Raw genomic sequence first — 25031 nt, 5'->3', positions numbered from 1 at the left:
CGGGGCTCGCGCGCCGCCGGGCCAATCAGGCGAAGGGCCTCTCCCCCCTCCCCGCGCCAGCCCGAGCTGTCTCGTGACTGCGCGCGCCCCCCCCCCCCACCCGCCCGCACCCCGCCCGCGCCGGCCGGCGGCGGGGCCGGCCCGCAGCGCGTGACGCCGGCCCCCGAGCGGCGATAGGCGGTTGGGCCGTGCCCCGGGGGCGCGGCTCTGCGCGGGCGGCCGTTAGGCAGCGCGCGGGGGCGGGCGGGGCAGCCGGCGAGGAGCGGGGCCCGAGATGGCGCGGAGCGGCCGGGCGCTCGGCAGGGCGCTGGCCGGCGGGCTCGCCGCTTCCCCGCCGCCGCGCCCGGCCGCCGTCAGGTACGCGGGGCGAGGCGGAGTGAACCGCGGGGGTGACGGCCGGGGCCCCGCTGCCGCGGCGGGTGGCGTGCCGTCCCGGGGCCCCGCCGCCGCGCCGCACCGCCCCACGGCTCACCCCGTCGCCCCGGCTCCCCTCCGCCCGCCGAGCGGCCCCGCTGCAGCCCCAGGGCGCCGCGGCCGGGGCCGGGCCCGGGGGCGGGGTGGGGCCGCCTGAGGCACGCGGTCCCTCGGTGTAGCTCCGGAGTGGGCGCTCCCGGGCGCCCTGCAGCCCGCGGGGCGGTGCTGGGCGAGCCCCCCTGGCCGGCGAGCCCCGCCCGGGGGAGCGTGGCGCTGCTCGGTGCTGCCCCGGAGAGAAGCGGGTGGCTTCGGGCGAGGGCAGAGGGAAGGCGCTCCCAGGCCCCTCCGGCTCCGCGGCCCGCGGGGGCGGCTCAGGTGCCCTCAGCTTGGGTAGCTCTTGGCTCCTTTCAACGCGGCCCGTCTGCACGGAAGAACAAACGGCTTTCAGATTCCAAGCTTGCCTCTTCTTTGCTTGAGCTAGTTGCATAACTTTCAGCAATCCATAAAAGAAACGAAAAGCGAAGTTAAACGCCCAGATGTTTTCCACTTCAGATAATGCAACAAGTTCCTTATCCCCTGATCACATGTAAGGCTGGCTGGAACGACCTGAAAAACAAAATAGCCTTTGGGAGAAGAGCTAATCTTGTAACTGGAAGAAAAAGAACAAGCAGGGGAGAGCGGGTGTAATTTGAAAATCTTAAAAGAGGAAGAAAAAAGGTTCACCTATTACTACTGTTATGGCAGTGCCGCTGTGTTTCTTTGTTAAATTCAAAGTCTTGCCGTCGTCCTCATAAAAACAGTGAAAAAGTGGAATAGGGTTTGGTTCCTGATATCAAATTTCAAGCAGTCACTTGATGTAATTGTTACTGTGCAGTGGTATAATCTGTCATCTTACTTCGACCGCATTTCTTACTGCATATCCTTTGTGTTTTAATCTTTAGGATGTGTTTGCAATATTAAAATAGTTCAATCCTGGTAAATGAAATTGCTAATTTTAAGTAATATATTAGAGTCCTGAATTGAGGGCAAAATCAGTTACTGGGAAGGGTGTGCAGTATGAGGAAACTCATTAAGTAACTGCTTGCAGCCTAAGTTTGAAAATGTTTCTAGTGTAAGCTGCAAGAATCTTGGCAGCTGGCTTTAAGCAAGTGCAAGCTGAATCCAAAATGGTGCTGTATTATTTGTAGCCTTGAAGCTGGGTATGCTGTCACGTCTTGCAGTTGTCATCAGCGTACATTCTGTATCTGTTGTCAACTCGGCAGACCCCTCGCTGTGCTGAGTAGCAGACTGCGAGGGCTCAGGTGGTAAATGAGTCTCTTGTGCTTATTCAGACTGAGATGCTAATGAGGATGCTTGTTGGCAACCCTCATTTTTTTGGGATGCGAACAGCTGTTGACAAAGAATTTGAATGAGATCAACTCGTATCTCACAGACCATAAAATGGTCATCAGGTATCACTAACCTTATGGAAGTAACAGTTGGGATAACAGTAAACATAATTGCCTTGGCATGCTCTTACTGCTAAGTTCAGTCTTTACAGTCAGGAGTTTTGAGATCCCTTTTTTTCAAAAATATGTTAACCTTTAGGCTTATAAAATTTTGTCGCCATTAAAAATAATCACTGAATATAGATCACTTACGTATGTATACCATACGCCAGTAAATGCTTCCTTTTCAGGTCATGGAAGACAGGTGATACTGTGATCAGTGCCCAAATGTTTAGAGAGAAAGCAGCAAGTGGCAGGAATTGAATGATGCCAGTAAGGGCAGTATGGGCGGCGGATATGGTTGTGTTACTGTCAGAGGATAAATACAGAGGTTGGTAGGTGTGTCTGAATTCTAGTATGGACTTGGCTTTTCTTCTATGGCCTTGATCAGTTTCACAAAAACACATGTGAGTCCATTGAAATCGGTGCTTTTGTGATTTCTTGAAGAGGTATGCTTTCCTGAGCTGGGGCTGAGCCCAGCATGTTCTCGTAGCATCTGTTTTTCTTCAGATAAAATTGTGAGAGATAAAGTCTCGCCATGTTTGTTGGCATTATAACCCCTCTTAACCTTGCCTTCCTTGAATGGCAATATAATTGTGAAAGGACATTGTCTTACAGAAGATAAAAGATTATTTGTAGAGACTGGCTTTTTTTCAACTTGTCGCTGAAACAAGTCTAGATAAAACTAGATGTATGAAACAATATACTGGCACAGCATTACAGTCAATGACAAACCAAGAGAAGAAACCTGGCAACTAGTTTGAACTGTGTACTTACTCTATGTAGCCCCAGATGGAGCAAGTAATTGAAATTCGCTCTCAGGAATGAGGTCTGGTCCAAACATTTGAACACTTTCTATGAATCTGGTTCAGGCAGCTACAATGTTACTGGCACCCTTCCAGCATTTCTGTCAAAGCAATGCTTTTCCTTAACAGTCTTGTCCAGTCTGTGTGGAAAAAACCAGACTATGTCCACATCCCTCGAAATACAGTTGCAAACATTTGCAGAGCTCGTTGTGTAGAGACTTTTAAAGTCAACCTATTCCTTTGTGATTTCGACACCATGCTTCTGTCCCATCTGAAGTAATTCCTTTTCAACTGCAGTGATTACAATTTGTGGTGTCAGTTATCTTGCTTCGTATCACAGTCACATATTTCTTTTTTAAGAAGTCTGTACAGATTGTTTCTAACCATCTGCTGCTGATGATTATTTTCCTCTGAACTCAATACCAATTTATTATTTCCCTGTCTCCTAATACAGTGACCGTATAAGCTAATGTGGTCAGCCCTGGGTTATTACTGTGTTTTTCAGAATTCAATGTTGATTTTTAAAGAACAGGTTAATAACGATTTTAAATGTTTAAAATTGGTAACTGTAATTTGCTAGACTACTTTGGTGGTTAGTAAAAAATGCATCTATCTGTTCATTGTGTTTAAAAACCCACCAAAACAACCAAACAAGCCTAATGGTAAGTGGGGAAGGTTGGTTCCATTTTTGACTGTGTGAATCCAGAAGTACAGTCCTGATTCTTTACTTAGAGAAAGGACAGTAGAAGACCTAGGTTGCTCTTTAGCGTATGTTTGTAGAATCACTGATAGCAAATAGTGGGATTTTTAACTTCCTGGTGCCAAAAATCGGAGCGTTTGAGGTAGTATTTTGTGTCTTAACTGACTTGATAGATCAATAATTTGATCTATCAATCAATAATTTAGCAGAATGGATCTATTAATGAGAATGAATATTCACTAGATTCACATAGATGTTCACAAACAGAGAACACTGAGGTGTAATCTTAGAATTAATAGCATTTTTAAAGGTAATTTGTTAAGTTTTATTTATTAAAACACTATATCCAAGGTTTTGCATGATATTTTCTGAAGGAAATTTTGAAAGCTGGGTGAACAATGCAATTTCTGAAAGGACTTTCAAAATGAAACTGTCCTTTTAAGAGAAGGGTGGCAGCAGAATGATTATAGCAGAGTTTGACTTTGTATCTCCAAGCAGAACCTTCTCTTCTTTGTGTATTCCAAAAGGGTAAAGTATTGCAGACTATGCCTTGACTTTGCTATTAAGAAAGCCTGTTCTGCAAATTAAGTGCATATGAGGCTTGTAGATGAACTTAGGCTGCAATGAAGCCAATGTTTAATGAGGGCCTTTGTATTTTACTCTGCCAGTTACTTTTCTCGTGACTGGGGGCTATTTTTAGTTTCTCCTTGGGGTGGGGGGGTGGGGGAGTCCCCCTTGTGTTTTTAAGTTTGTATACTGATACAAGCCTTTGTTTTTCCATCTGAATCTGACATTTTCTGGAATGTTATGCAACAGATTGTTTGCCTCACCTGAATGTGTTGTTATTTATTGTTATTTATTTTGCTGATGCAAAACACTTCTAAAAGTGTTTTCACTGTTTCAGGCACTTGGCTTCTTGTGGTATTTTGATGACCAGAATTTCTCCTTCGCAAGTACCTGTAATGAGCCATACCTTTTCAAGAACTTTCTTCAAAATTGCTGCTCCGCTAGTAAATAAAAGAAAAGAATATTCTGAAAGAAGAATTATAGGGTTTGTATAGAAGTGTGGAGAGAGACTTTATATGCTTATTGATTTTGTTTGCTGTGATTAATCTGAAACAGTAGAGGTTCAAAGACTGAGCATCCCTGAAGACACATGCCCCTATGACTCTGCCCAACTGGAGACTAGGAGGGAATTTTGACTTTCAGAATTTGTAGAGATCAGGCTTTTCTAGTCTGAAATTGAGTATAAAAAAATGTAGGAACCCCAAACGCTTGCCCCATAGAAAGAAACAGCAGAAATAACCCTTCTATTCCATGACAAAGCAAAAACAACCCTGAAAGGGAAGAATATGCTATTAATTTAATTTGGTGAAATGGGAATAAACAGGTGTGAAATAAACAGATGTGGAATAAAAGGTGTGAAACTCTGTTTGTTCCCTTCTGTCCCAAATATGTGCTAATGTTTGCACTTACATTATGTCGTACTTCTCAAGATTTTTCTTCTTTCCTTAACAGAAGGAAAATAATTAGTTGTGTGTTGAAGAAACTTAGGCATATAGATAAAGATTTTGAAATCCTGTTTGCCTTAAAGCTAGTGGGAAAATTCCAGTTAATTTAATGAGACCCAGTCTCTGGTCCACAATAGAATGAACTATTTGTTTATTGGCATATTTTTTTTGACTATGCTTAACATTCATTTATGTGATAGTTCTTGAACTGCAACAGATTTTGCATGGTCACTTAAAAAGAGCCTTTGTCCAGAGCACTCACTGTTGAGTACTGTTGAACATATGCTTCATTTTAAACACAGAAGGAATTAAGCATGTGCTTCAATTCTTTTCTGAGTCAGAACTAAAATTAAAACCCATAGCTGTGTAATACTTTGCCACGTTACAGTAGAATCAACTAAAACTTTGCTATCATTCTTTCATATGATTTCAATATCCTGCTTGAGCAGGGGGGTTGGACAAGATGACCTCCAGAGGTCATTTCCACCCTCAGCCATTCTGTGATGCTGTGAGGTTTTTCCATTGCATGGATTTTTTTAATTAAGATTTTTTATTTGGGCTAAAAACAGGAAAGCTGCATTCCTCTATATAAACCTTATGAAATAAAGTAGTTTTGATACACCTTTTCTTGTTAGGCATGAAGTGTGGATTTTATGTGGAATGTCTAAGATCTAGCTAAATGAAGACACAGCTGTGCTGGAAAAACTATTTTTCCATTTGAAATGTATGCGCATTTACCTGATACTGCAGAAAGTAGCAGACACCAGGTTCACTGTTCACTAACTTTACTGCTGGGTGTTGTGTGGTGTTTTGCATCTTTATGCAAAGATTTTTACCAGCTTATTACTTTTTCTTTTATCTTTTTAATTTCCAAAAAACAGTGTTAGTGTTTTCAGATGACTGTATGCTCACCTTCCAAACTGCCTATGCTTTTTATACCATCTTTGAAACTTTTTAATACTGAATTTGAAGTTAAAATACCCTGTAACTAATGTTCATATTTCTGTTTCCAGGTATTCTATGCAGGAAATGTATGAAGTTGTTGCTGTTGTGGAGAATTACAAACTATTTGTTCCTTGGTGTAAAAAGTCAGATGTATTATCAAAGCGCTCTGGATACTGCAAAGCACAGCTAGAAATAGGATTCCCTCCTGTAGTAGAGAGGTATACATCGGTTGTTACCCTAGTGAGACCACATTTAGTTAAGGTAACTTTTTTTCTTAGCTGTAACTTTCCGTAACTTTTGTCTGTTGAAATTAAAATAATTCACTGGTGCTTCAAAACAAAATTGATGCTGGCAGTACTTTGTGTGGCTCAAAATCTGTGTTACTTTTGTTTAAAGACTTAGGTTAACTGGAGAGAATTTGAATGTGCTTTTAAAACATAAGCTGTCAAATGGCAGGGGCTGGGGGAGTAATTGCCTTTTAATTTCCTTTTGCTGGAGAAAATAGCGGCCATTAATGAAGGTATACCATTTTTGTTTGTTTTTGTTATAATTTTGTCCAAGCCTCTCTAAATGCAAAATTAATACTGACTTAAAAGTTATATTTGACAACTGTAGCTTCTGATGCCTTAGCAAAATTGATATTTGTCATTACTTTTTTCTTCTGACAATTTTAACTAGCTAATATGAGAAGTCTTAAACTTAAGTGTAGAATCTGTTGAAAAGCTTATTTGGTATATTGATGAGAAGATAGAAGAGTGGATTTAAAGTCCATTTTTTCCTCAGAGGAGAAATAGTTATATTTCTCCTCCCTTCAGCTTTTCAAGAGCAATAATGAAAGAAAAATGTCAAAGGAAAAATTTTAAATGATGCCTGGATCATCTAACGAGTTTGCTGTATATGTTCAAATTGGTTTTGGTTAGGAACAGGTCAGAACAGATTTCTTACAGCAAAACTGCCTCTCCTTTTGTGTGGCAGAGCTTTATTTTTTGGAATAACTAGTGGAATTACAACAGTTGATTGTTGTTCAAGATAATAGTGAAATAGGATATTCAAACAATTCTTTTCTAGGCTTCCTCTTAAGAGTCAGTGCTCAAAATAGACACTGGGTTTCTTAAGTACAGGGGAGATATGAATTGGAAAGGGAATATGCAAAGTGCCTTTATTCAAGGTACTTACTGATTCTGGAAAGAAAATAAAATATTTCTCCCTTTATTAAAGTTGAACAGCTACAATGAAAAATCTGCATTTTACATGCTGACTGCTTTCCCCTTCTACTCTTCCCTGACAAGACAGGCTTTTTCCTTTCACATAGCTATCAGATTGGCTTACCAACTCTTTTTACCTCTAGCTCACTCAAAGAGGATTTCTTGTCTCAGAAAAGATCATGAAAGTGATGAGGAGAACCATTTCTTTAGATTTCCTCCTCCTAGACTTATTAGTGCTTTCTCTGCTGTGATTATTTTTCCTAGAAGTTTACATTTATGTTCATATAACTGTAGGAACGTTTCTAGAGAAGCCACTGTGTGTTTGGACTGCTTCACTGTCCTCAGAAATAACTCTGGGCAAAGGCAGCTTGTGTGGTGGTCTAGCATAGCAGGCTACTGGGATGACAAAATGAGCACAGCGCTGTTGCTTACAGCAGCAGTGCTTGAGCAATGGAAAAATCAGACTGGTAGCAGCAGCTCTTGCCGCAGAGGAAAGCACGGGGTGACTTTGCTACTTATAAGGTTGGGAGCAAGGGGGACACAGTGGCAATTTTCCCATTCTTCCTGCCCTTTTGGCAGCAGCAGGAAAAGCAAGCCCAGCTCTTCGCGTCTAATCCTCCCTCTGCTCCTCCCCTTTCTGTTGTAGAAGTAGCAAGACACTGCATCTCGCTCCTGGGCAGAAAAACATAGGTATTTTTGTGCTGCTGATTAGTCTTTGAGATGTCTTACCTTATCACTGAGCTTATCACAGAGCTGCTTGTGGTAACAGTAAGACCTGTAAAACAAGAGTTAAAAAACAGTTAACAGAAATTCTAGAAATTCCAAGACAATTGACATTATGTTTTTGGATGATTTTGAGGTATATGTCTTTCAATCTTTTTCTATTATAAATGTAGCCACACAAAATTAACTATATGTGCTAAAAGCAAAATGAGTGAAAATAAGGACCTTATTGTCATGAAAAGTATGAAGCCAACTACTGCAAATGCTTTATTGTTTTAAAGTAGGATTGTATGCAAGCACTCTTGAAATGTTAGTTAAGTATGGCTTGCCGGTAACTAAAAGCCAACATATAAGCTGATTACGAACTTGAGAGTATAGTCTTACTGACTTCATGGTAGCTCTTGATGACAGTAGTATCTTGTGACAGAAGATGTTTGGAGTTTGTCTTCAATTGGGTTTGTTTTGATGCTAAGCATTCCTATAGCCCAAGACTACCAGTCTATATATCAGTATATAAAACATTCTACACATGTAATGAGAAACAAAAAATAAACTCAGCAAATATCCATATCCTTTGCTTAAAATAGTGTTGTTCAAAATTCTGGTATATAGAAGTAGCATTATTTTGGTGTTCTATGCATCATGCTAGAGATCTGTTTTATAACTCTCAACACAAAAAATTTTCCTCTCTCTTAAAAGGGATTAAATTACTTTGCCGTAAATGACACTGTGCAAGTAGGATCTTATGCTGGCTGCACTATAAGAATAATTTTAACTATGCTGTGACCTTCACTGTCTCACAAAATGCAAATGTAAGCTTCAGTAATACCAAGTTGTCACATCTGTAAAAGCCTAATTATAGCTTGACTTTTTAAACTTTCCTTTAGGCGTCCTGCACAGACGGAAAACTATTTAATCACTTGGAAACAGTGTGGCGTTTCAGCCCAGGTATCCCCGGTTATCCAAGGACATGTACATTGGATTTTTCAGTAAGTATTGTAATTAAGACTACCACATGCTTGGAACAGGGCATAGAAACAGTATCTTCAACTGTGGGTTTTTTTTTTTTAATGACTGCTACTAATTTTTTTTTAACATATACAGAAGGAAAACAAGTTAGTTTTAGTCACTACTATCCAAAAAATAAATTTTGCAGACTTTACTACATGGAAACCACTACGGTGTCCGTAAGAGTTAGCAGTCTTCTGTGAGGCATCCGCCTGTCATGAAACAGTCTAGGGATTGGTATCTCTCACCATCTCTCTCACCGTACAATTCTCAACATGCTGAAGTTTTTAGACAGTCAAGTACAGAGGGAGAAATGCTAAACATACTTTGCTGTTTCTTTTAAGTACTCTACAACCTAAGTGCTCTTGGTACCAGAAGGTAGGTATTCTCCCATCTGTCTGGTTTGGCGTGCAGTTTGGTCAATTTAATTTCCTGGCTTCTAATTGTACTTTCATGTATTATAAGTCTTACTCGTTCCTTCTATAATACAGGTGTAATAGATGTTTGCTGTCTTTCTACTGTATGATGGGATATCACTGCAGCTCAAGACTATTGCTCTTTAAATCCAGTATCTGATTTAGCCTGTTACTCCTAGACAAGGGGTTTTTTTCCCCACTCAAATTATTGCTTTTCTATTTTGTCTATTTAGTCTTTTATCACATTCTTTTCTTATGTTTTATAGTGTTAAGAGTAGGTGTTGTGTTGAGCACGTAACTAAGCTGGGATTCAGAACTGGCTACAAAAGTACACAGAAATGGGTTGATCCTGCTGCCATCTACTGGGATGCTCTGCTTTAAAAATTACCGTCTGTAAATAGGAAGAAGAGCTGGTGGAGTATTTGTGAACTAGCATGTTAATCTCCTGGAGTTAATAACTTTTGACTTATTGCTCTATTGCACTTCATACAGTTCAACAGTAAAAATGAATCCATAGGCACTCAAAAAACCAGATTTCGCATGGGATTTGCCAATGATGTTTGTGTGTTATTTGTTCACGGTATTTGAATTTCTCCAGGCAAGTAAGCGCTGGTTCCTGCTACTGACCAGTACATTAGTTAGCTTTTAACCCAAGTCATAAATCAGTTGGGAAAACTTGAATTAATTTAAACCCTATAATCTAAATACTGAGTTTGTGAGGAAAACTCTGCCCCCCCCCCCGACACCTTTTGACATTTCAGGTCAAGAACTTCAGTTAAAGAGACTCAAAAACTGGACTTAAAATGGACATTTTCACTTTCTTGGGGAAACGCTGTCAATACTTCTCACTGCTTACCCCATTTTGAGGTAGCAGAGGCAAATGTAGCCAGCTGAGTAGGGGGTTGCCTCACAGAGGCAAGTCCTTACGGACTCTAACCCTTGCTGGTTACTGACCTGCTGTGCTGCTTGCCCCTGGGCCTGTGCAGAGAGCAATGGTAAGCATTTCACAACAAACTTCTTAAAACATATTATACAATTACAAATACTTATGAGAGAAAACTTTGATTTCAAGAATGCTCATTTGCTTTGGAAAATGTAGTTTGAGTTTTGGGTTATGCTGGTTCCCACAAGTTACTGCATTTACTGTTTTGCCAGCCTGAAGCCCAGACACACATACATACAGCAGGGAACTTTTCTAGTTTGGTTTCAGTTCTTAAACCATTTGGTATACAGATTGAGGCACACCATTTTTACCATCTGCAAACTTTGTAAATGTATACCATACCTCAAGTTTTTGCATAGTTACTGAACGTGATGCAAAACTCATTATCCCGTCCCTGCAGACCTCTACCTGCTCCATGTGACAACTCCCAAGACTTTCAAAAGGCACGTTAATTTTACAGATGCTTCAGGTCAAGCAAATGTAAATGAAGCTACACCTGGCTTACAGTCCAAGCAATTTAATTACTTCTGTGCTACTGTTTCACAGTTAATATGCGTTACGCATAAGGAACTTGAGAGCAGCTCTATTTGTTCCATTTGGCATTTAATCTGCTGCTTTCTCAGGAATGATAAAACTACTTAAATCTCAATCCAAAAGACACGCCATAGCAGGAGTGATAAAATCGCAGTAGAGCAACCTGTTTCTTTTCCTGAAAATTCTGTAATCGTTTCCGGAAGCTGTGTATTCCAAACCAGTGTGATTCCATAGCCTTAGGGGAATGTTACTTAACTAGACCAAAGGCCAGCACAGCATGAAAGCATCACAGGCGGCTATTTAACACAAGTGACTGTTTCTTTTGAGGGTGGAGCAAGCAGACTCCCTGCACCCCTGCCATAACTGTTAGCTACTACAGTAGCTTCAGCTTAACTGTAAGATGCAGTAGCTGAAAGAAAACGTGGAAGTAAAGTTCTGAGCACTGCAGTAGGAGGCCTGAAGGCTCGGTACGGAGGGCTTCACTGGTATGTCTGTACTCTGACATCGACTGCCCATGTCAGGACAGCGAAGCTCGAGAATGGGAGGAAGTGTTCAGGTAGGAGATGGCACACAAAAGCAAATTTGTAGCTTTAGCCAGTAAATTGCTCTTGTTCGAATATACCATAGCTACAGCTACCAAGATGGAAAGACTGATTTAAAATGTTGGTATTTAATATGTAACTACTTTGAGCTACTTTTAAATGCCTCTTGGGTTTGTTCCAGCTTACCTGCAAGGCTGCTGTCTTGCCATGCAGGATTTTCTTCAGACAACTTTTGTCCCCAAGTGAATTCTGTGCACAAAGTAACATAATTATTGTTTGTCAGTAGCTTTTCATTATCCCAAATATTTCACTTATGTTTTGTGATGCATCATTTATTAAGTAAAATACAGTTAGTTTAGATAAATGGAACTGATTACTTCAGAAAACTGAACTGATTCTTCTAATTGAAAAGCCCAGGGAGACAGTCCTCTGACCAAGGAATAAGGCTTTTCTTCACAGACACACTCACCCAGAGTTCAGTTTTGACTGTTCTTTCTCGTGCAGCTTACTTGCAGACGTAACTGGAGAGTCTTTAATGACATTGTCTATTTGCAACAGCATTTTACCACAACAGTAGATACGGGAGAAACAATTCTTCTCTATTTTCTTCAACAGGTTTCTTTTGAATTTCGTTCACTTCTACACTCAAAACTCGCTACACTATTTTTTGATGAAGTGGTAAAGCAGATGGTAGCTGCCTTTGAAAGAAGAGCAGCCAAACTCCATGGCCCAGAAACAAACATACCTCGGGAGCTAATGCTTCATGAAGTTCACCACACATAAAAGGGAAAAGCGCAACAACCTCCGTTACGAACTTATTTGTACAAGAAGTGCCATGCTCCTCCTTTGGGGCATCTACTTCATATCTGAGCTTTGCATGTGACTTCATACTGTACAAAACACACCTGTTCAGCCAGATGTATATAGAATGTTCAAGCTGCAATCAAGTGCAACTTAAAGTGCTATCAGTAACAGATAGTTGGCAGCTACCGTAACACAAGATATCTCAGGCTGCCCTTTAGTAACTTGCCAAATGGTTTGTGTAGTCATGGTGTAAGTTCTGCCTTACCCAAGCTTACGGGTTTGGGGGTTTTTTTTCAGCAGTGTAACATATTAACTCATGTTTTAAGTTATTAGTAGTGTGAACATAATTTAACAGCATCAACTTGGCCAACTCTGGCCAAGTGAAGGGAAACTGACATTCTAGCTTTGGGGAGTATGGAACAGTTTGTGAAGCATCGAGTAGCATGTGCTTTTGATATCAGTGAATGACAGGGGTAAGTCAGGAGGCTCCAGCTGCAGTTCAATTCTGACCAGTGACTGCAATAGAAGAAACAACCCAGGCTGAACACTCCTGAGCTGCAGAAATTAAATATAGGGGTACTGTAATCAGAGTGCAGCAGTTTCAGTGATCGCCAGTGGTTCTTAGCTGTCTGGGGTCCAGGCACTGGTGAACACGTAGTGTGTTTGGCAGGCTGAGCCGGCCTACCTGCCACTCTTTCACCGTTACATGCTGCACTTAGGCTATGGTAGATAGATCTCAGCGAATGCAAATGGTTCTCAGTTCCAACACAGCTTTAAAATAAGTAAATAAATGTTACCTCTTTGAGAGCTAGGGCACGGATGCATGCCATTGTGCACCACAGTGCTGTCCTCCCTGGAAGGAGGGAACAAGCTGTCCTCCACTCACTGCAGACGAGCAGGCTCAAGGCCAGTTCTCATTAGCTCTCCACTGTATGTTTTGTAAACCTTTGCTCTTAGGGTCTTTTTCAGTACCATACTATCATTTAATTATCAGTCGGTTATGATGGTACCTGCCATCTTGATTAAATTCATTTTCAGCAGTTTTATTCCTTACATTAATACTGTTTCCAGTTTCTGCAGAAAGACAAGTGAATAGGTTTGAACCGCCTTGCATTACTGAATTTCCTTACTGGAATTAGGTGAGGCTTCGGGCCAGGTGTTGACGCTGGTCCTTTCTCCAGTGTCCGTAACCCACACAGTTACTACAGAACACTGTATTCAATGACCTAGGGAGGTATGTTTCAGGTCAAAGACAGCCCTGAAGCAGTTTCAAGCCATTCAGATACTTCTCCAGAAAAAGCAACAGAAATTGCACACATCCTATCTGTGAAGGAGAGGTCTTCTTAAAGGTAGGAAGCTGGGGAAAGCAACAGCTGGATTAAGAGGTCTTTTTTAAAGCACTGAGAAGTTGTAAAGCAATCTTGTTTGTTGAGACAATCAGAGATAAGCGTACACACCCTTGTTTTGAAGTTTGAAAAGCAGAAAAGACTACGCACCGAGCTTGTTAGCTGCATCAGGTCAAAGAACACAGTAGGTGGCAAAGCAAGCTGTCATTTTTAAGGGTAAAAGCAGCATCTAGTGCAAAATAATTCAAACTAAATCCTGGAAGACAAGGGTGGAAGCCTCAAGGCAAGGAGGTAACTGCATACTGCACCTGAGCAAGACAAGCATTAAAAACCCCACAGCCCTTTCTTTGCAAAGGAGACTCACCTGCCTCAGGGCAACCTCCCCTCCCGCAGCACTGTGAAGGATGCCCTGCGCCTCTTCCAGTGAAAGAAGCAGCGTAGACCGGGCAAAATAAAGTCAATGCACGTGCCTTATTTTCATAGCATCATTTAATATTTCAGAGAACTGTAAGGGCAGTTCAGCTTCGATATTTCCTACCAAAATTAAAGTCACTTGTATTTCTGAGGAATGTTCCAGACAAAGGAATGTTTCCTGGAGGGAACAGGCCTGTTGTTTCCAAGCACAAGTGTCAGATTTCTAGTAAAGCTCAGAAGCAGCAGGCTGTCAAGGTTCGCCCATGACTATGGCTTTGTGCGCAGATGAATAAGGTGATACGTTTCGTAACTTTTGAGCAGTTTGTTTTATTACATAAAGGTCACATAACTGTATATTTGCCTACTTTGTACACAATCATCTAGTCTCTCACGCACAGTGGCTTCCAAGTTCTTCCTAGTACTGGCAAGCACCAATAAATTCTGAAACAGAATATCAAGTGCCTTTTAATTAAGTTTAAATCAGGACCTTGGTGGATGGATCTTGCACCCAGTTGTCAGGAATGTACAAATGTCTTTATTCAAAAAATACAAAATAAATTATCTGTAGGCATGGACAATGACTGTAAACAATTACACGTGGGTTAAATGAAATCCAGTAACTGATGGTTACAGTGATTCTTTTAAACGCCAGCCTCACTTCAGTCACTATCCACCCTCTTACACCGACATCTGAAGTTTTTAAAGTCAGAACTGTCAGTCTCCCACAGCACAGCTCAGGATGCATCCCTATCCCAGGAATTAGAACATGCCACCTCCCATTCCTCCACCCATCCCACCCATTCCTCCCATTGCCGGCTCCTTTTCTTCTTTAGGAATTTCAGTCACCACTGCTTCTGCCGTTGATAAGAGAGACGCAACACCTGCAGCGTCCATCAGAGCAGTTCTCACAACCTAAAAATAGGAAAGAAAGAACTTAATACCTGCTGACTATCCCGTGAGCTGGGAGGAAGGAAAGCTGAGAATTACGACTATTTTAGGGTACCTTTGTTGGGTCTATGATTCCTTTTTCTACCATATTTACAAAGTCCCCAAGCATTGCATCGTAGCCAACTTCCGATGGACTCTGCAGGATTTTTTCAACTATTAGTGATCCTTCAACGCCTGCATTCTTTGCAATAGTCATTGCTGGGATTTTCAGCGTTCTCTTTATTATTTCAATGCCTGTAAGAAAAAGCATGTTTAGAATTATGTTACCACACACACCGCTCCTATTGCCAAGGCATGCCTTCGTGTGCTGGAGATCAATACACAAAGAGAGAACCCTCTGAGCAACAACGTAAGCTATTTTTATCAGTTCCAGGGAAAAAAGTTCTCTGCTACCCGACATTTGTCAACAAATGAGATCACTGCAGGATATTCACATGCATTTTAGTTTTACTTCTGCAAAAGGCAGTAAGGAGCACTATCACTGTAACACAGCACAAAGCCTTTTGCCACTTGATTTGCAACACAATCTCTTAAGCATTCGTAGATTTTACGTCTGTCTGTGTGCGACGGCTGTAACAGTCACCTTGGCTCCCCTTTAACGGTTTGCAATCCTTTGCAGGGGGTACAGCTGCTTTATTGTTATCAGTTCTTTCACATCCAAGTTAGGGACACAGTGAAAGCTCCTTCCCACTGTAAAGCAGAGACTGCCATACCAAGGGGCTACGAGGTTCTAAAGATCAAGGAACTAAAAACCTTGCTGAACGCAATCCGCATTTCATCTCAGGACAGAAGAAAGTTCATTCTTAACACTTCCGCACACACGTTCAAGTAATGTACTTACCAATTTTCTGATCTTCGTTGGCTGGAGCTAAAGCATCTAATGCCGGAATGCAGCGAAGCAATGCGCAGCCACCGCCTGGAACGATGCCCTCCTCAACGGCAGCACGGGTCGCGTTCAGGGCATCAGTAACTCGGTCTTTTTTCTCGTTCACTTCGACGTCACTTGTGCCACCAACCTACGACAAGCAACCCATGTGTCAAGGTCCACACAAGGAGCCCGGGTGGGAGAGCACTGCTGGCTGTGAAACCGCTGCCGCAAAATTAAACAGCCAACTCAAGCCATTAACTGAAAAGCGCCAGAAAGCAAACCCATGCTCTCCCATACTGGCAGCGCTCTTTTGTACCTCAGCACTCAAGAAGCCTAAGCACACAGTTTTAGTTGATTATTTCATCAAGTTCTTAATACCAAGGTGTAGCCCTGTAATAGACAAATTCCTTATCCAAATCAACCACCAAGATTATGAGACAATCACCCAGTAGTTATTTAGGTTGGCAATACAGGACCGATACCACCCCTTTTCTAAGCAACGGAACTTCTCACCTTCAATACTGCTACTCCATCAGAGAGTTTGGCCAATCGCTCATTCAGTTTCTCTTTTTCATAGTCACTTGTGGTAACTTCTAGCTGTTCAATAATTTCTTGAATACGTTTTTCAATTTGAGCCTTTTCACCCTTCCCCTTCAGAAGCATGGTGTCATCTTTTGTTACAATGACCTCTCCAACTTTACCAAAGTCATGGGGCTGAATATCTTCCACATTTAGGCTTAGACCCTCTTCTCCAAACACCTGAAACAAATTAGACGAAAAGTTGGAATTCACAGCTTCTCCATACATTAATTTTTTGCTTATAGGCTCAAGAACACATACAGTAGGCTAACAGCGCAAAACAATCACACTACTGCAGCCAAGTTGAAGGAAACTCTTCCCTTCTCCTACCAGAGCCCAGGCAGGCACATACCTCACAAACTGGCCCTCATGGAACAGGGAGCTGCCAGCTTCTCATTCCTGACTGACTAACGGAACTCACTGATTCAAAGCGCCTGGGAAGTAGAATTGCGTTACAGAGGCCTCCTTGGATTTTGAGAAGTTATGAATATTGGCACTAAACTGACTTCAGAATAGAGTTTGCTGGTTTTGTTACTTTATGCTCCAGTTAGCTTAAACCCCAAGTTTTATTTCAAGAACCACCTTTGGATCCCAGCATCATGCTATGTTTTGAAGTGTGTTTAAAAAAAAAAAGGCAGTATAAAAGGGACACTAATCAGCACATCAACTATTTGAGAAGTTGAGTACAAAAGAAAATTACCCAGTCTATTCCAAAGATTTAAAAGAATTATATTTGCCATACTTGAGTCTGTGCAATTATGAGACAGTTTTGTAAGCCAGCAAGAAAGCTTTGTTATTTCTAAGAAGTTTCCTTGATATTCCTCATTCCCCTTAAAAACCTGAACGCTGCAAGGAAACTGTGTGTAACTTCAGTCAGGTAAAAGGACATACTACTCATGGTTGCTCAGGGCTGTATTACACAGCAATGACCAATATCCGCATTTTTGAAAAAAATATGAAGATTCAAACATTAGTTACTATTACATTTTTGAAAGAACAGAACACAGCCTGCAACACAGCAAATATGACCTAAAAATATACGTTCTTTCCCTCCTTAAATACCATTAGCATTTCTTAGAGCAAAACGGCAATTAAAACATCATTACTCACAGCACCACCAGTAGCAATTGCCATATCCTTAAGCTGATTTTTCCTGTTGTCACCAAAACCTGGTGCTTTTACAGCAACAACCTGAAGACCAACCTTCAGTCTGAAGAGAAGAATTCAGAGAGCAACATTCCACATGTGTTCAGAGAACAAGTCTAATTACTAAAAACAATTATTTCAGTACAACTTCAACAATCAAGCAAAGAGACCTTCACAAACTGAGCTGCTTTGGCTCAAAAAGGTAGTTAGGAAACAGCTGAAATCCTGTCCAACCTGATGCAAAGTATGGCTATGTACAAAAGCTGCTGTTTCTTTGGTACTGATAAAGAGAACAGACAACAGCACCACACCATAGCAAATTCAAATACACACTTTTGTATGTATTTCTTTAGAAGGATAAAAAAAAAAAGCAGCATTCGTCTCAAAGTATGGATTTTAAGCCTCACCTGTTCAAGACTAGAGTGCTGAGGGCTTCTCCATCAACATCTTCAGCAATAATGACCAAGGGTTTGCGGTGAGCGTTGGCAATTTCAAGAGCTGGAACTATGGACTGTACACTAGAAATTTTCTTCTCGCTGATTAAAACATAAGCATCCTGGAATTCACATTTCTGCCCTGCAGAAACAACATACATTACCCAAACAATCTGATTACAAAAACATACCAAGCGTTCTCTTAAACTTAAGGACTACTTTGGAGCAACTGTGACACTTTTCAACAGCCTTAAAGAAGAGACACACAAATTGTTTTTCTCCAAGACTCTACTTTCAATTCTACATTGTTCTGGAGTGTTGTAGGGTCAGCTTAATGTTAACATACACTGTCCATACTTAGCAAAGAAGAAAAACCAAAAAACCCACCCCACAGACTACAAGTTTTTACCAAGAGTTAAAAGTTTCTGATGGGGAAGGATCCCACTGTCCTGTTGCCGTGGTATGTAGTGTAACAGATTGCGAAGTCTTTGTAACAGGTACCATTATTTCTAACTTACAAGAGCCACTGTGAGGTATCTGACATGTGTTACTGTTAACTCACCTTTGGTTGTATTAATGAAATATGGAGAGATGTAGCCTCTGTCAAATTTCATACCCTCAATGATTTCCAATTCATCATTTAGAGTTTTTCCATCCTGTTTAGATGCAACAAAGTCTGCATTAAAGATCCCTGATTTATTACCAAAAGCACAAGTATATTTTTAACACACTATGCACAACAGAATGAAAGATTCTGCATCACACGTCAGTTTTACGTGCTTCCTGCTTCAAAATAGAAGTATTATAAGAGGGAACAGCAATCAAACCCCAATCTAAAGGAGCTGGGGAAGGAGGCAATCATGGTGGGATACTGTATGTGAGCAGCAACAGCTACATCACGTGCCACAAAAACCAACCCTAACTGGAGAAGACAGCCACTTTGCACTTAGTCCATATGTCGGCCAGTTCTTACCTTGACAGTGATCACACCCTTCCGTCCAACTTTTTTCATTGCATCAGAGATTATATTGCCAATTTCCTGATCTCCGTTTGCTGATATCGTGGCAACCTGAAACGGTAAGCCATTTAATCTCATTGTACAACACAAGTTATTTGCTTCCTCGCTATAAAGAAAATCAGAACAACCGCTTTCAATTCTCACAATTCCTGACAAGACAGGGCAGCTGACTGCAGCACACCCACACCAGGAGCCAAGAACTCCGTTAAAGGGCTAACGGCTCTCGGGTAGCTGAAGCACAGGGCCAGCTCCCACGCGCTGGGCTCACGCAGGCCACCCAAGTCTGCGGCCACGGGGAGAAATACGCCATGAAGGCCAACACAGCCGCTGCCCGAGACCCAGCTGGGCACCCACCTCAACCTGAACCTCCCACAGCAGGTCCGCAACACTCCCAGAAGTCTCCCATCCACAAACACATCTTTGCTCTCGTTAATTCTTCCCAAGTACACAAATTTACATTTTAAGACCGCGTTTTAGAATCAGACTTGAAGATGAGAAAAGCTACCTATTTCTGAACTAACTTCTAGCAGTGTAGTTGAAGGCAGAATGCCAGGAATTTTAAGTAACTCCAGAAAAGCAAAGCGTTACCATGAAGATCATTCCATGAAACACACTCTGAATCTTGATATATAAAGAAAAATACTCAGATGTCATATACCCCCAACCTAGCTCCATTAAACCTGACTTCTTAAAACTTTTTCTGAAGAACAGCTACATAATTTTTTTTTTTACCTGCGCAATTTCTTCTGGAGTTGTAACAGGTTTAGACAACTTCTTCAGTTCAGCTATGACAGCATCAACTGCAAGCATCACCCCTAAAGATGAACAGAATACTTGTGAGTGAACAAAACAAGGTATACAGCACAGGAAAAAGAAAAAAAGACACCCGCAAACAGGTTAAGTTTCAAACCAAAGTCCACACTGTAAAAATGCATCAAGTTTGCACGTTCAAAACCAAGTGGCAGGCAGTTCTGGTTCCATATTGTCATTTGTATACCTAGTGATAATTTTTTTTAATTGGTGTGACATACTTTTCATCATGATCAAAATTTATGGCAAATTTATTTACATGGCACCAGTGAATTTATATATTTATCAGAAACTAATTAAATGCAGAAATGGCTTTAAATGGAGTTTACACAAATTAAACAAGTTAATGGCATATAAAATAGTAAAAGAATTAGAAAAATGCAGAATTGCTCAGAGTAAGTAACTTAACAGAAACAAGTGGGCTCTCTACACATTGCTTTTCATATAAGGCTTTATGTGGCTCTTCAAAAAGAAGGCAACTTATTCAGGAAGCCAGTCAAGTTTGGGGTATAAAAAGTAAAAAGACAATGATTAAACATTAAAAAAAAGGGAAAAAAATTTACCCCTCCTGATTTCTACTGGATTAGCTCCTTTGCTGATCTTCTCAAAACCTTCCTTGGCAATAGCACGTGCAAGTACCGTGGCAGTAGTTGTACCATCTCCTGCTTCTTCATTTGTATTGTTGGCAACATCTTGAACTAATCTGGCTCCAATATTTTTGTATTTGTCTTTCAAGTCAATTGCCTTTGCTACTGTCACACCGTCTTTTGTCACTTTGGGACTTCCCCAGCTTTGTTCAATAATAACTGTTCTTCCCTAGGGTGACAAAGAACAAATATTAAATCAAAGCCACATAATTCACAGCATGTTTCTCTAAGAGTTCAACTGAGGACAAAGATCCTCTTGAACAGCCACCGCTGAACAGAAACAGCACCTTGCACAGAGCTTGCAGCTGGGACTTTTCAAGCACACACGTTACCAAGGTTCTGCAAAACTGGAAAAATGACTCAAAAGTTTTATACTTTCACAGAATGAGGCTTCATTCCCCAGCCATAATGCTTAATACCACAGACTCAGGAGTCTGCAACTAAATTAAGACTAGCTTTACGGAAGAAAAGAATTGACGAGATTCCCTCTAACACTGATATTTTCCCCCTAAAATTAAAATACAACAAGATAATGACCTAAATTTGCAAAATTTCCATCAAATCACAATAAAAAGTCTATGTGGTTGAAAATCAGTACTACAAAGCTCAGTTTGTTGCACATTGAAGGGGGGTGGGAAGCGCAGAGATTGCAAACCTTATTAGTGATTAGCAAAGAGAACTGAGAATACTTAACAAATCTGTATAAATGTGTTGCAATAATTTCTCAAATGTTGCAAGTTAACAAGCCTTTCTTCTCTTAGCCCGCGCTTACATTCAACTAAAAAGCTGGACTATCCTATGCAACATATACAGACACAGTTAACACAGGCAACTATGGACCATACAGGAAACACAGGGCAGATGCACCTGCACAAGAGGACTGCCTGTTCCCAGATGAACTCAACAGCTTTAATAGCTGCCCCAATCAATCATGTTCCAGTTTGAGCCGGAGGCAGCAGAAATGCAAGGAGCCAGTTCTGGTCCGCTGCTGCCTCCAAACTCTTCAGCTGTCCTGACAGCTGGAGCTGTTGGAAGAGGGGAAGGGAAGAGCAACAGCCCCACCTCACCACTGTGGCTCCTGCTGACCCTGCACAGGTCCCCTCACCCGGCCCCAGGCGCAGCTCGGGGCTGACCACGCTGGCTCCTGCCGAGACACTGCCATAGCTGATCACACACCAGCGCAGCTTCAGCTCCAACCAGAGTTTGGATCACGTGCCAAGAAGCCAGCTAAGGACTCCATACAGCACGTGACCGCTATGGCGCACTGTGTTCCTTGCTTGCACAGAGCCCACGCGCATCTGCCTCAACCATTTAACTAGCTTGGGATTCCTGCCACGCACAAGGCTACACTACCTCTGAAGTACAACTGCCCCTAGGGGCTGCAAAAGAAACATTAAGGTTCAGTTACTAATCTTGAACTTGTGAAAGAGTTTACATAATTCTATCTCTGTGCTATAGAACAATTATGCCAAAATAATGTACAGTTTGACTTCTTACTGCCATTTCATTTCACCTGCAGTTCTACTAATTCTGAAAGTGGTTCAAGAGTAAGAAAACTCTCTGGAAGATCCTGCTACTGGTAACTGCTTCATGTAGTCTCTCCTTGTTCTGCTTAATTTTATTCTCTATTTTGACGTGGTCTTATTCCAAATGTTTGTTTGGTAGCTATGAGGAGAATGGCACAACAAAACCTATTTATATCTAATCACATAAAAGTATTTATACTCAACAAAGAGTTTTCATCTGTGTTTCTGAAAAAAGGAATGCCACCAGTAAGTACACATGCATTTTGAATGGTCCTGCATATCAAGAACCCAAGCACTCACATAAACTAGTTCTGACAAAGTAATCAACATGTTGGCAGCAATATCAAAAGATTGCGTGAGGCTGCAAACCACGTTTCTTTCAATATAGAACAGTGCCAAAAGAAAGTTTCCTCACCAGAATGATATTTCTTGAAAATGCTGAAAGCCAAATCAGGCATTACAGTACAATCCCTAAATCTCTACAAAATACACAGAGAGCAGCAGATAAAGCAAGAACACTGGAACAAAAACACCCAAACGGTTACGCTAAGTTGCATCAGGACCTGCCCTTTAACCAGTGCATTAGAACTGTGCTTAGGCATTCACAAAGTGGGCTGATCCAAAAAACCAAGAGTTAAATTAACTGACTACACTTAAACTTTGTTCCTTTATGTAAAACAGCCACAGCTTGCTGACATTGCTGTTCCTTAACCTTCAACTGCTCAGCTTATAGCATTTTTGCCTTTGAATAAAGCTAATAAACACCAAAAGTATGCAAGCAAATAAATGAATTAATTTTAGAAAGGCCAAGCAGCCTTGAGAAGAACTACCATGCCTATGTTGTTATCATATGGAACGGACATTCCTATGAGCCCAAAGAACATCAGTGCCTCTTCCCTAAACTGGAATCTCATTTCAAACCTTACTGCACGCTGCATGACTATGCAGAATACAGTACCTAGTTTTCCAAAAGACCTCACTTACTTACAGGGAACCATACAGCACATTCTGTCCTATAAGTAGCATAAATGAACGCCACTGCCACAGAATTTCACTTAAGCTGATAACATTTACCAGTCAACTGAAAACTCAACATTACACTTTCAATGCCTCCTTTGCCTTGTTAATACTAAATACTAAGGTGATACAAAACTGTAATTTGTTTTTTTAAAAAAAACCCCACATGCTAATGAATCCACCTTATGATCTAGATAACTAAATTATCTACTGCATTGTTACAGACTATCAACTGATCCATGGTAACCTATTATGCATATCACCTTAACCTTCAATCTGTTTTAAAAAAAAAAAATCTACTACACTTTTCACGGAGATCCAATCCATTTTACTTTGTTACTATGAAAAGCACACACACTATTGTCACAGTTCATGTAACAAAAATGAGAAAATGGCTGCTTGCAGCAGTCTGACCATAGGCCTACATCTTTGTGTTACAAATCTGCAGGTAGTAATCATGCACCTTTACCGAGATAAAACTAACAACTGTTTTCTAGTACGGTGTTTTCAACAAGGTCAAAGCATTAACATAAAATAAACGCAAAATCTTCCATTACCTTTGGCCCCATGGTGACAGCTACAGCATCTGCTAGAAGATCTACTCCTTGAAGCATAAGAGCTCTAGCATCTGCTCCAAACTTAACATCTTTTGCGTATGCTCGTGTTAGATGGGGGGCAAGTGCTCTGGACACTGGCCTTATCTGACGGAGTACTGTAGATAAACGGAGCATGTCTAAAAAATTAAAACAAATCCAGAGGAAAATATAAGCGTTACGTTTTTGCACACCTACTTCTAGAATCAAAGAGAAGGAAAAAGATTCGGGAATTAAACCAAGTAACCACGAACTTTTTAGTTTGTCGACTGGCTGAAACGGAAACAGGCGAGCAGCCGCAGGACACAGGGCCGGTGAGCCCAGCCGCTCAAGGCAGCCTCAGGGCTGCAGCAGCTCCGAGCTCCTCCCGCCGGGCCCCCCCGGCAGCAGGCCGGGGACAGCGAGAGCACGGCGGCACGCCAGCAGCCCCCGTTGCCGGCCGGCTCCCCCGGGGGGCCGCGCACGCCGGCAGCTCCAGCGGCGGCAGCGCCGGTGCCGCTCCCACGGGCGCCCGGGCAAAGCTCCCGCGCCCGGCCCCGTCTGGCAGGGGCGGCCGGCCGAGGGCAGGCGGAGGGCCGCGGCGCAGAGGGGTCGCGGGGCCCCGCCAGGCCCCATGGCGGGCGGGCCGGAGCCTCCGACCGCGTGTCCCCTTCCACGAGGACGCGCGCAGCAAGGTCAAGCGCCGCTCGCCCCCTGCCGCCAGCCCGGCCGCGCTGCACCCCCGGGCCCCGCCGCGCCGGCATCGCGCACCCCCCCCTCCCCCCCCCCCCCGCCGCCACCGCCACGCCTGCCGGGCGGCCTCACCGCCGCCCCTCTGCCCCCGCTGCGCGCGGGCGGCCGTTAGCGCCGCGCGCTCCGAACAGGCCTGGCCGTTAACCGCGCGGGCACCCCTCCCCCCAGCGGTAACCGCCGCCGCAAGGTGGGACGGGCGGGGGTGCAGCACCCTCAGCCCGCCCGCGCCCGCGCCCCCTCCCCGGGCAGGGCAGAGCCGGGCAGGGCAGGGCAGGGCAGGGCAGGGCAGGGCAGGGCAGGGCAGAGCCGAGCCGAGCCGAGCCGAGCCGGGCCGGGCCGGGCCGGGCCGAGCCGGGCCACCGTGCTCCCGCGCTCACCTGCGGGCAGCGCAGGGGGAGCAGCAGGCACCTCCGCCGTCCGGACTCCGAGCTGAGCGGGCAGGTCTGCGCGCAGGAGCGGGAAGGCGCTCAGCACTCACCGCCTCTGCCCCGCCCCCAGCCAGGCACCGGCCCATGTGGGGCTCCGCACCGCCCGGCCCGGGAACCAGCATAGCCGCCGCGGCCCCGCCCCTGGCGGCAGGGGGGCAGCCGCGCCCGCCGACGGCCCCGCTGCGGGGCTGGGGCGCCGGCCGCGCTGCGCGCATGCGCGACAAGCTCCAGCATGAACCACTCAGGTTCCGGGGCCCGCCAATTCCAGAACCTTCTGGAACGCTCATGCTCGCCGAAGGTCAAAGTTGAGCTGACCTCACTTCCGGGCGGCTGTCCGACCCCGGGAGCCGGCGGGCGCTGGGCAGCGCGGTGCGCGGCGCCCCTGGGGTGCCGGCCGTCCCCGGAAACAGGACGCAGCGCCGGGGGCGAAAAATAAGCGGCAAAACTAAAGCCGACCGGGGACGGGGCGGGGGGGGGCCGGCCTCCG

The 25031-nt window shown here is 43.3% G+C and overlaps 2 protein-coding genes across 4 annotated transcripts; one reads left to right on the top strand and one right to left on the bottom strand.

Moving 5' to 3' along the window:
- Positions 1-274: 274 nt before the first annotated feature.
- Positions 275-13136, top strand: COQ10B (coenzyme Q10B). Of its 2 annotated transcripts, none has more exons than XM_075711610.1 (5): positions 275-357; positions 4312-4458; positions 5932-6124; positions 8679-8780; positions 11850-13136. In XM_075711610.1, the coding sequence occupies exons 1-5, from the start codon at positions 275-277 to the stop codon at positions 12015-12017; spliced, it is 693 nt and encodes a 230-aa protein (XP_075567725.1). In that variant the 3' UTR covers positions 12018-13136. The 2 variants fall into 2 exon arrangements, with proteins under 2 accessions (XP_075567725.1, XP_075567726.1); XM_075711611.1 differs by lacking the exon at positions 275-357 and adding an exon at positions 801-1000.
- A 631-nt stretch (positions 13137-13767) lies between these two features.
- Positions 13768-24551, bottom strand: HSPD1 (heat shock protein family D (Hsp60) member 1). Of its 2 annotated transcripts, none has more exons than XM_075711608.1 (12): positions 24494-24551; positions 23349-23524; positions 20165-20417; positions 19524-19606; positions 18747-18842; positions 18336-18429; positions 17747-17915; positions 17304-17403; positions 16128-16373; positions 15588-15762; positions 14802-14980; positions 13768-14710 (listed from the first exon to the last, which is right to left on the bottom strand). In XM_075711608.1, exons 2-12 carry the CDS (start codon positions 23520-23522, stop codon positions 14558-14560), a joined length of 1722 nt encoding a protein of 573 aa, XP_075567723.1. In that variant the 5' UTR covers positions 23523-23524; positions 24494-24551; the 3' UTR covers positions 13768-14557. The 2 variants fall into 2 exon arrangements, with proteins under 2 accessions (XP_075567723.1, XP_075567724.1); XM_075711609.1 differs by lacking the exon at positions 24494-24551 and adding an exon at positions 23639-23666.
- Positions 24552-25031: the final 480 nt, after the last annotated feature.

This window comes from Pelecanus crispus, chromosome 5 (genome assembly GCF_030463565.1).
Source record: "Pelecanus crispus isolate bPelCri1 chromosome 5, bPelCri1.pri, whole genome shotgun sequence".
Lineage (NCBI taxonomy): Eukaryota > Metazoa > Chordata > Aves > Pelecaniformes > Pelecanidae > Pelecanus > Pelecanus crispus.
This window is presented reverse-complemented; position numbering and strand designations above follow the sequence as displayed.

Excerpts from the sequence above, each read along its gene's own strand:
- COQ10B (XM_075711610.1), top strand. The coding sequence starts at position 275 with ATGGCGCGGAGCGGCCGGGCGCTCGGCAGGGCGCTGGCCGGCGGGCTC. Across the intron at positions 4,459-5,931 it reads TCTGAAAGAAGAATTATAGG|GTATTCTATGCAGGAAATGT; the intron begins GTTTGTATAGAA and ends TTCTGTTTCCAG. Across the intron at positions 8,781-11,849 it reads CATGTACATTGGATTTTTCA|GTTTCTTTTGAATTTCGTTC; the intron begins GTAAGTATTGTA and ends TTTCTTCAACAG.
- HSPD1 (XM_075711608.1), bottom strand. The coding sequence starts at position 23,522 with ATGCTCCGTTTATCTACAGTACTCCGTCAGATAAGGCCAGTGTCCAGA. Across the intron at positions 18,843-19,523 it reads CTCCAGAAGAAATTGCGCAG|GTTGCCACGATATCAGCAAA; the intron begins GTAAAAAAAAAA and ends TTACCGTTTCAG. Across the intron at positions 15,763-16,127 it reads ATGGAGTAGCAGTATTGAAG|GTTGGTGGCACAAGTGACGT; the intron begins GTGAGAAGTTCC and ends TGCTTGTCGTAG.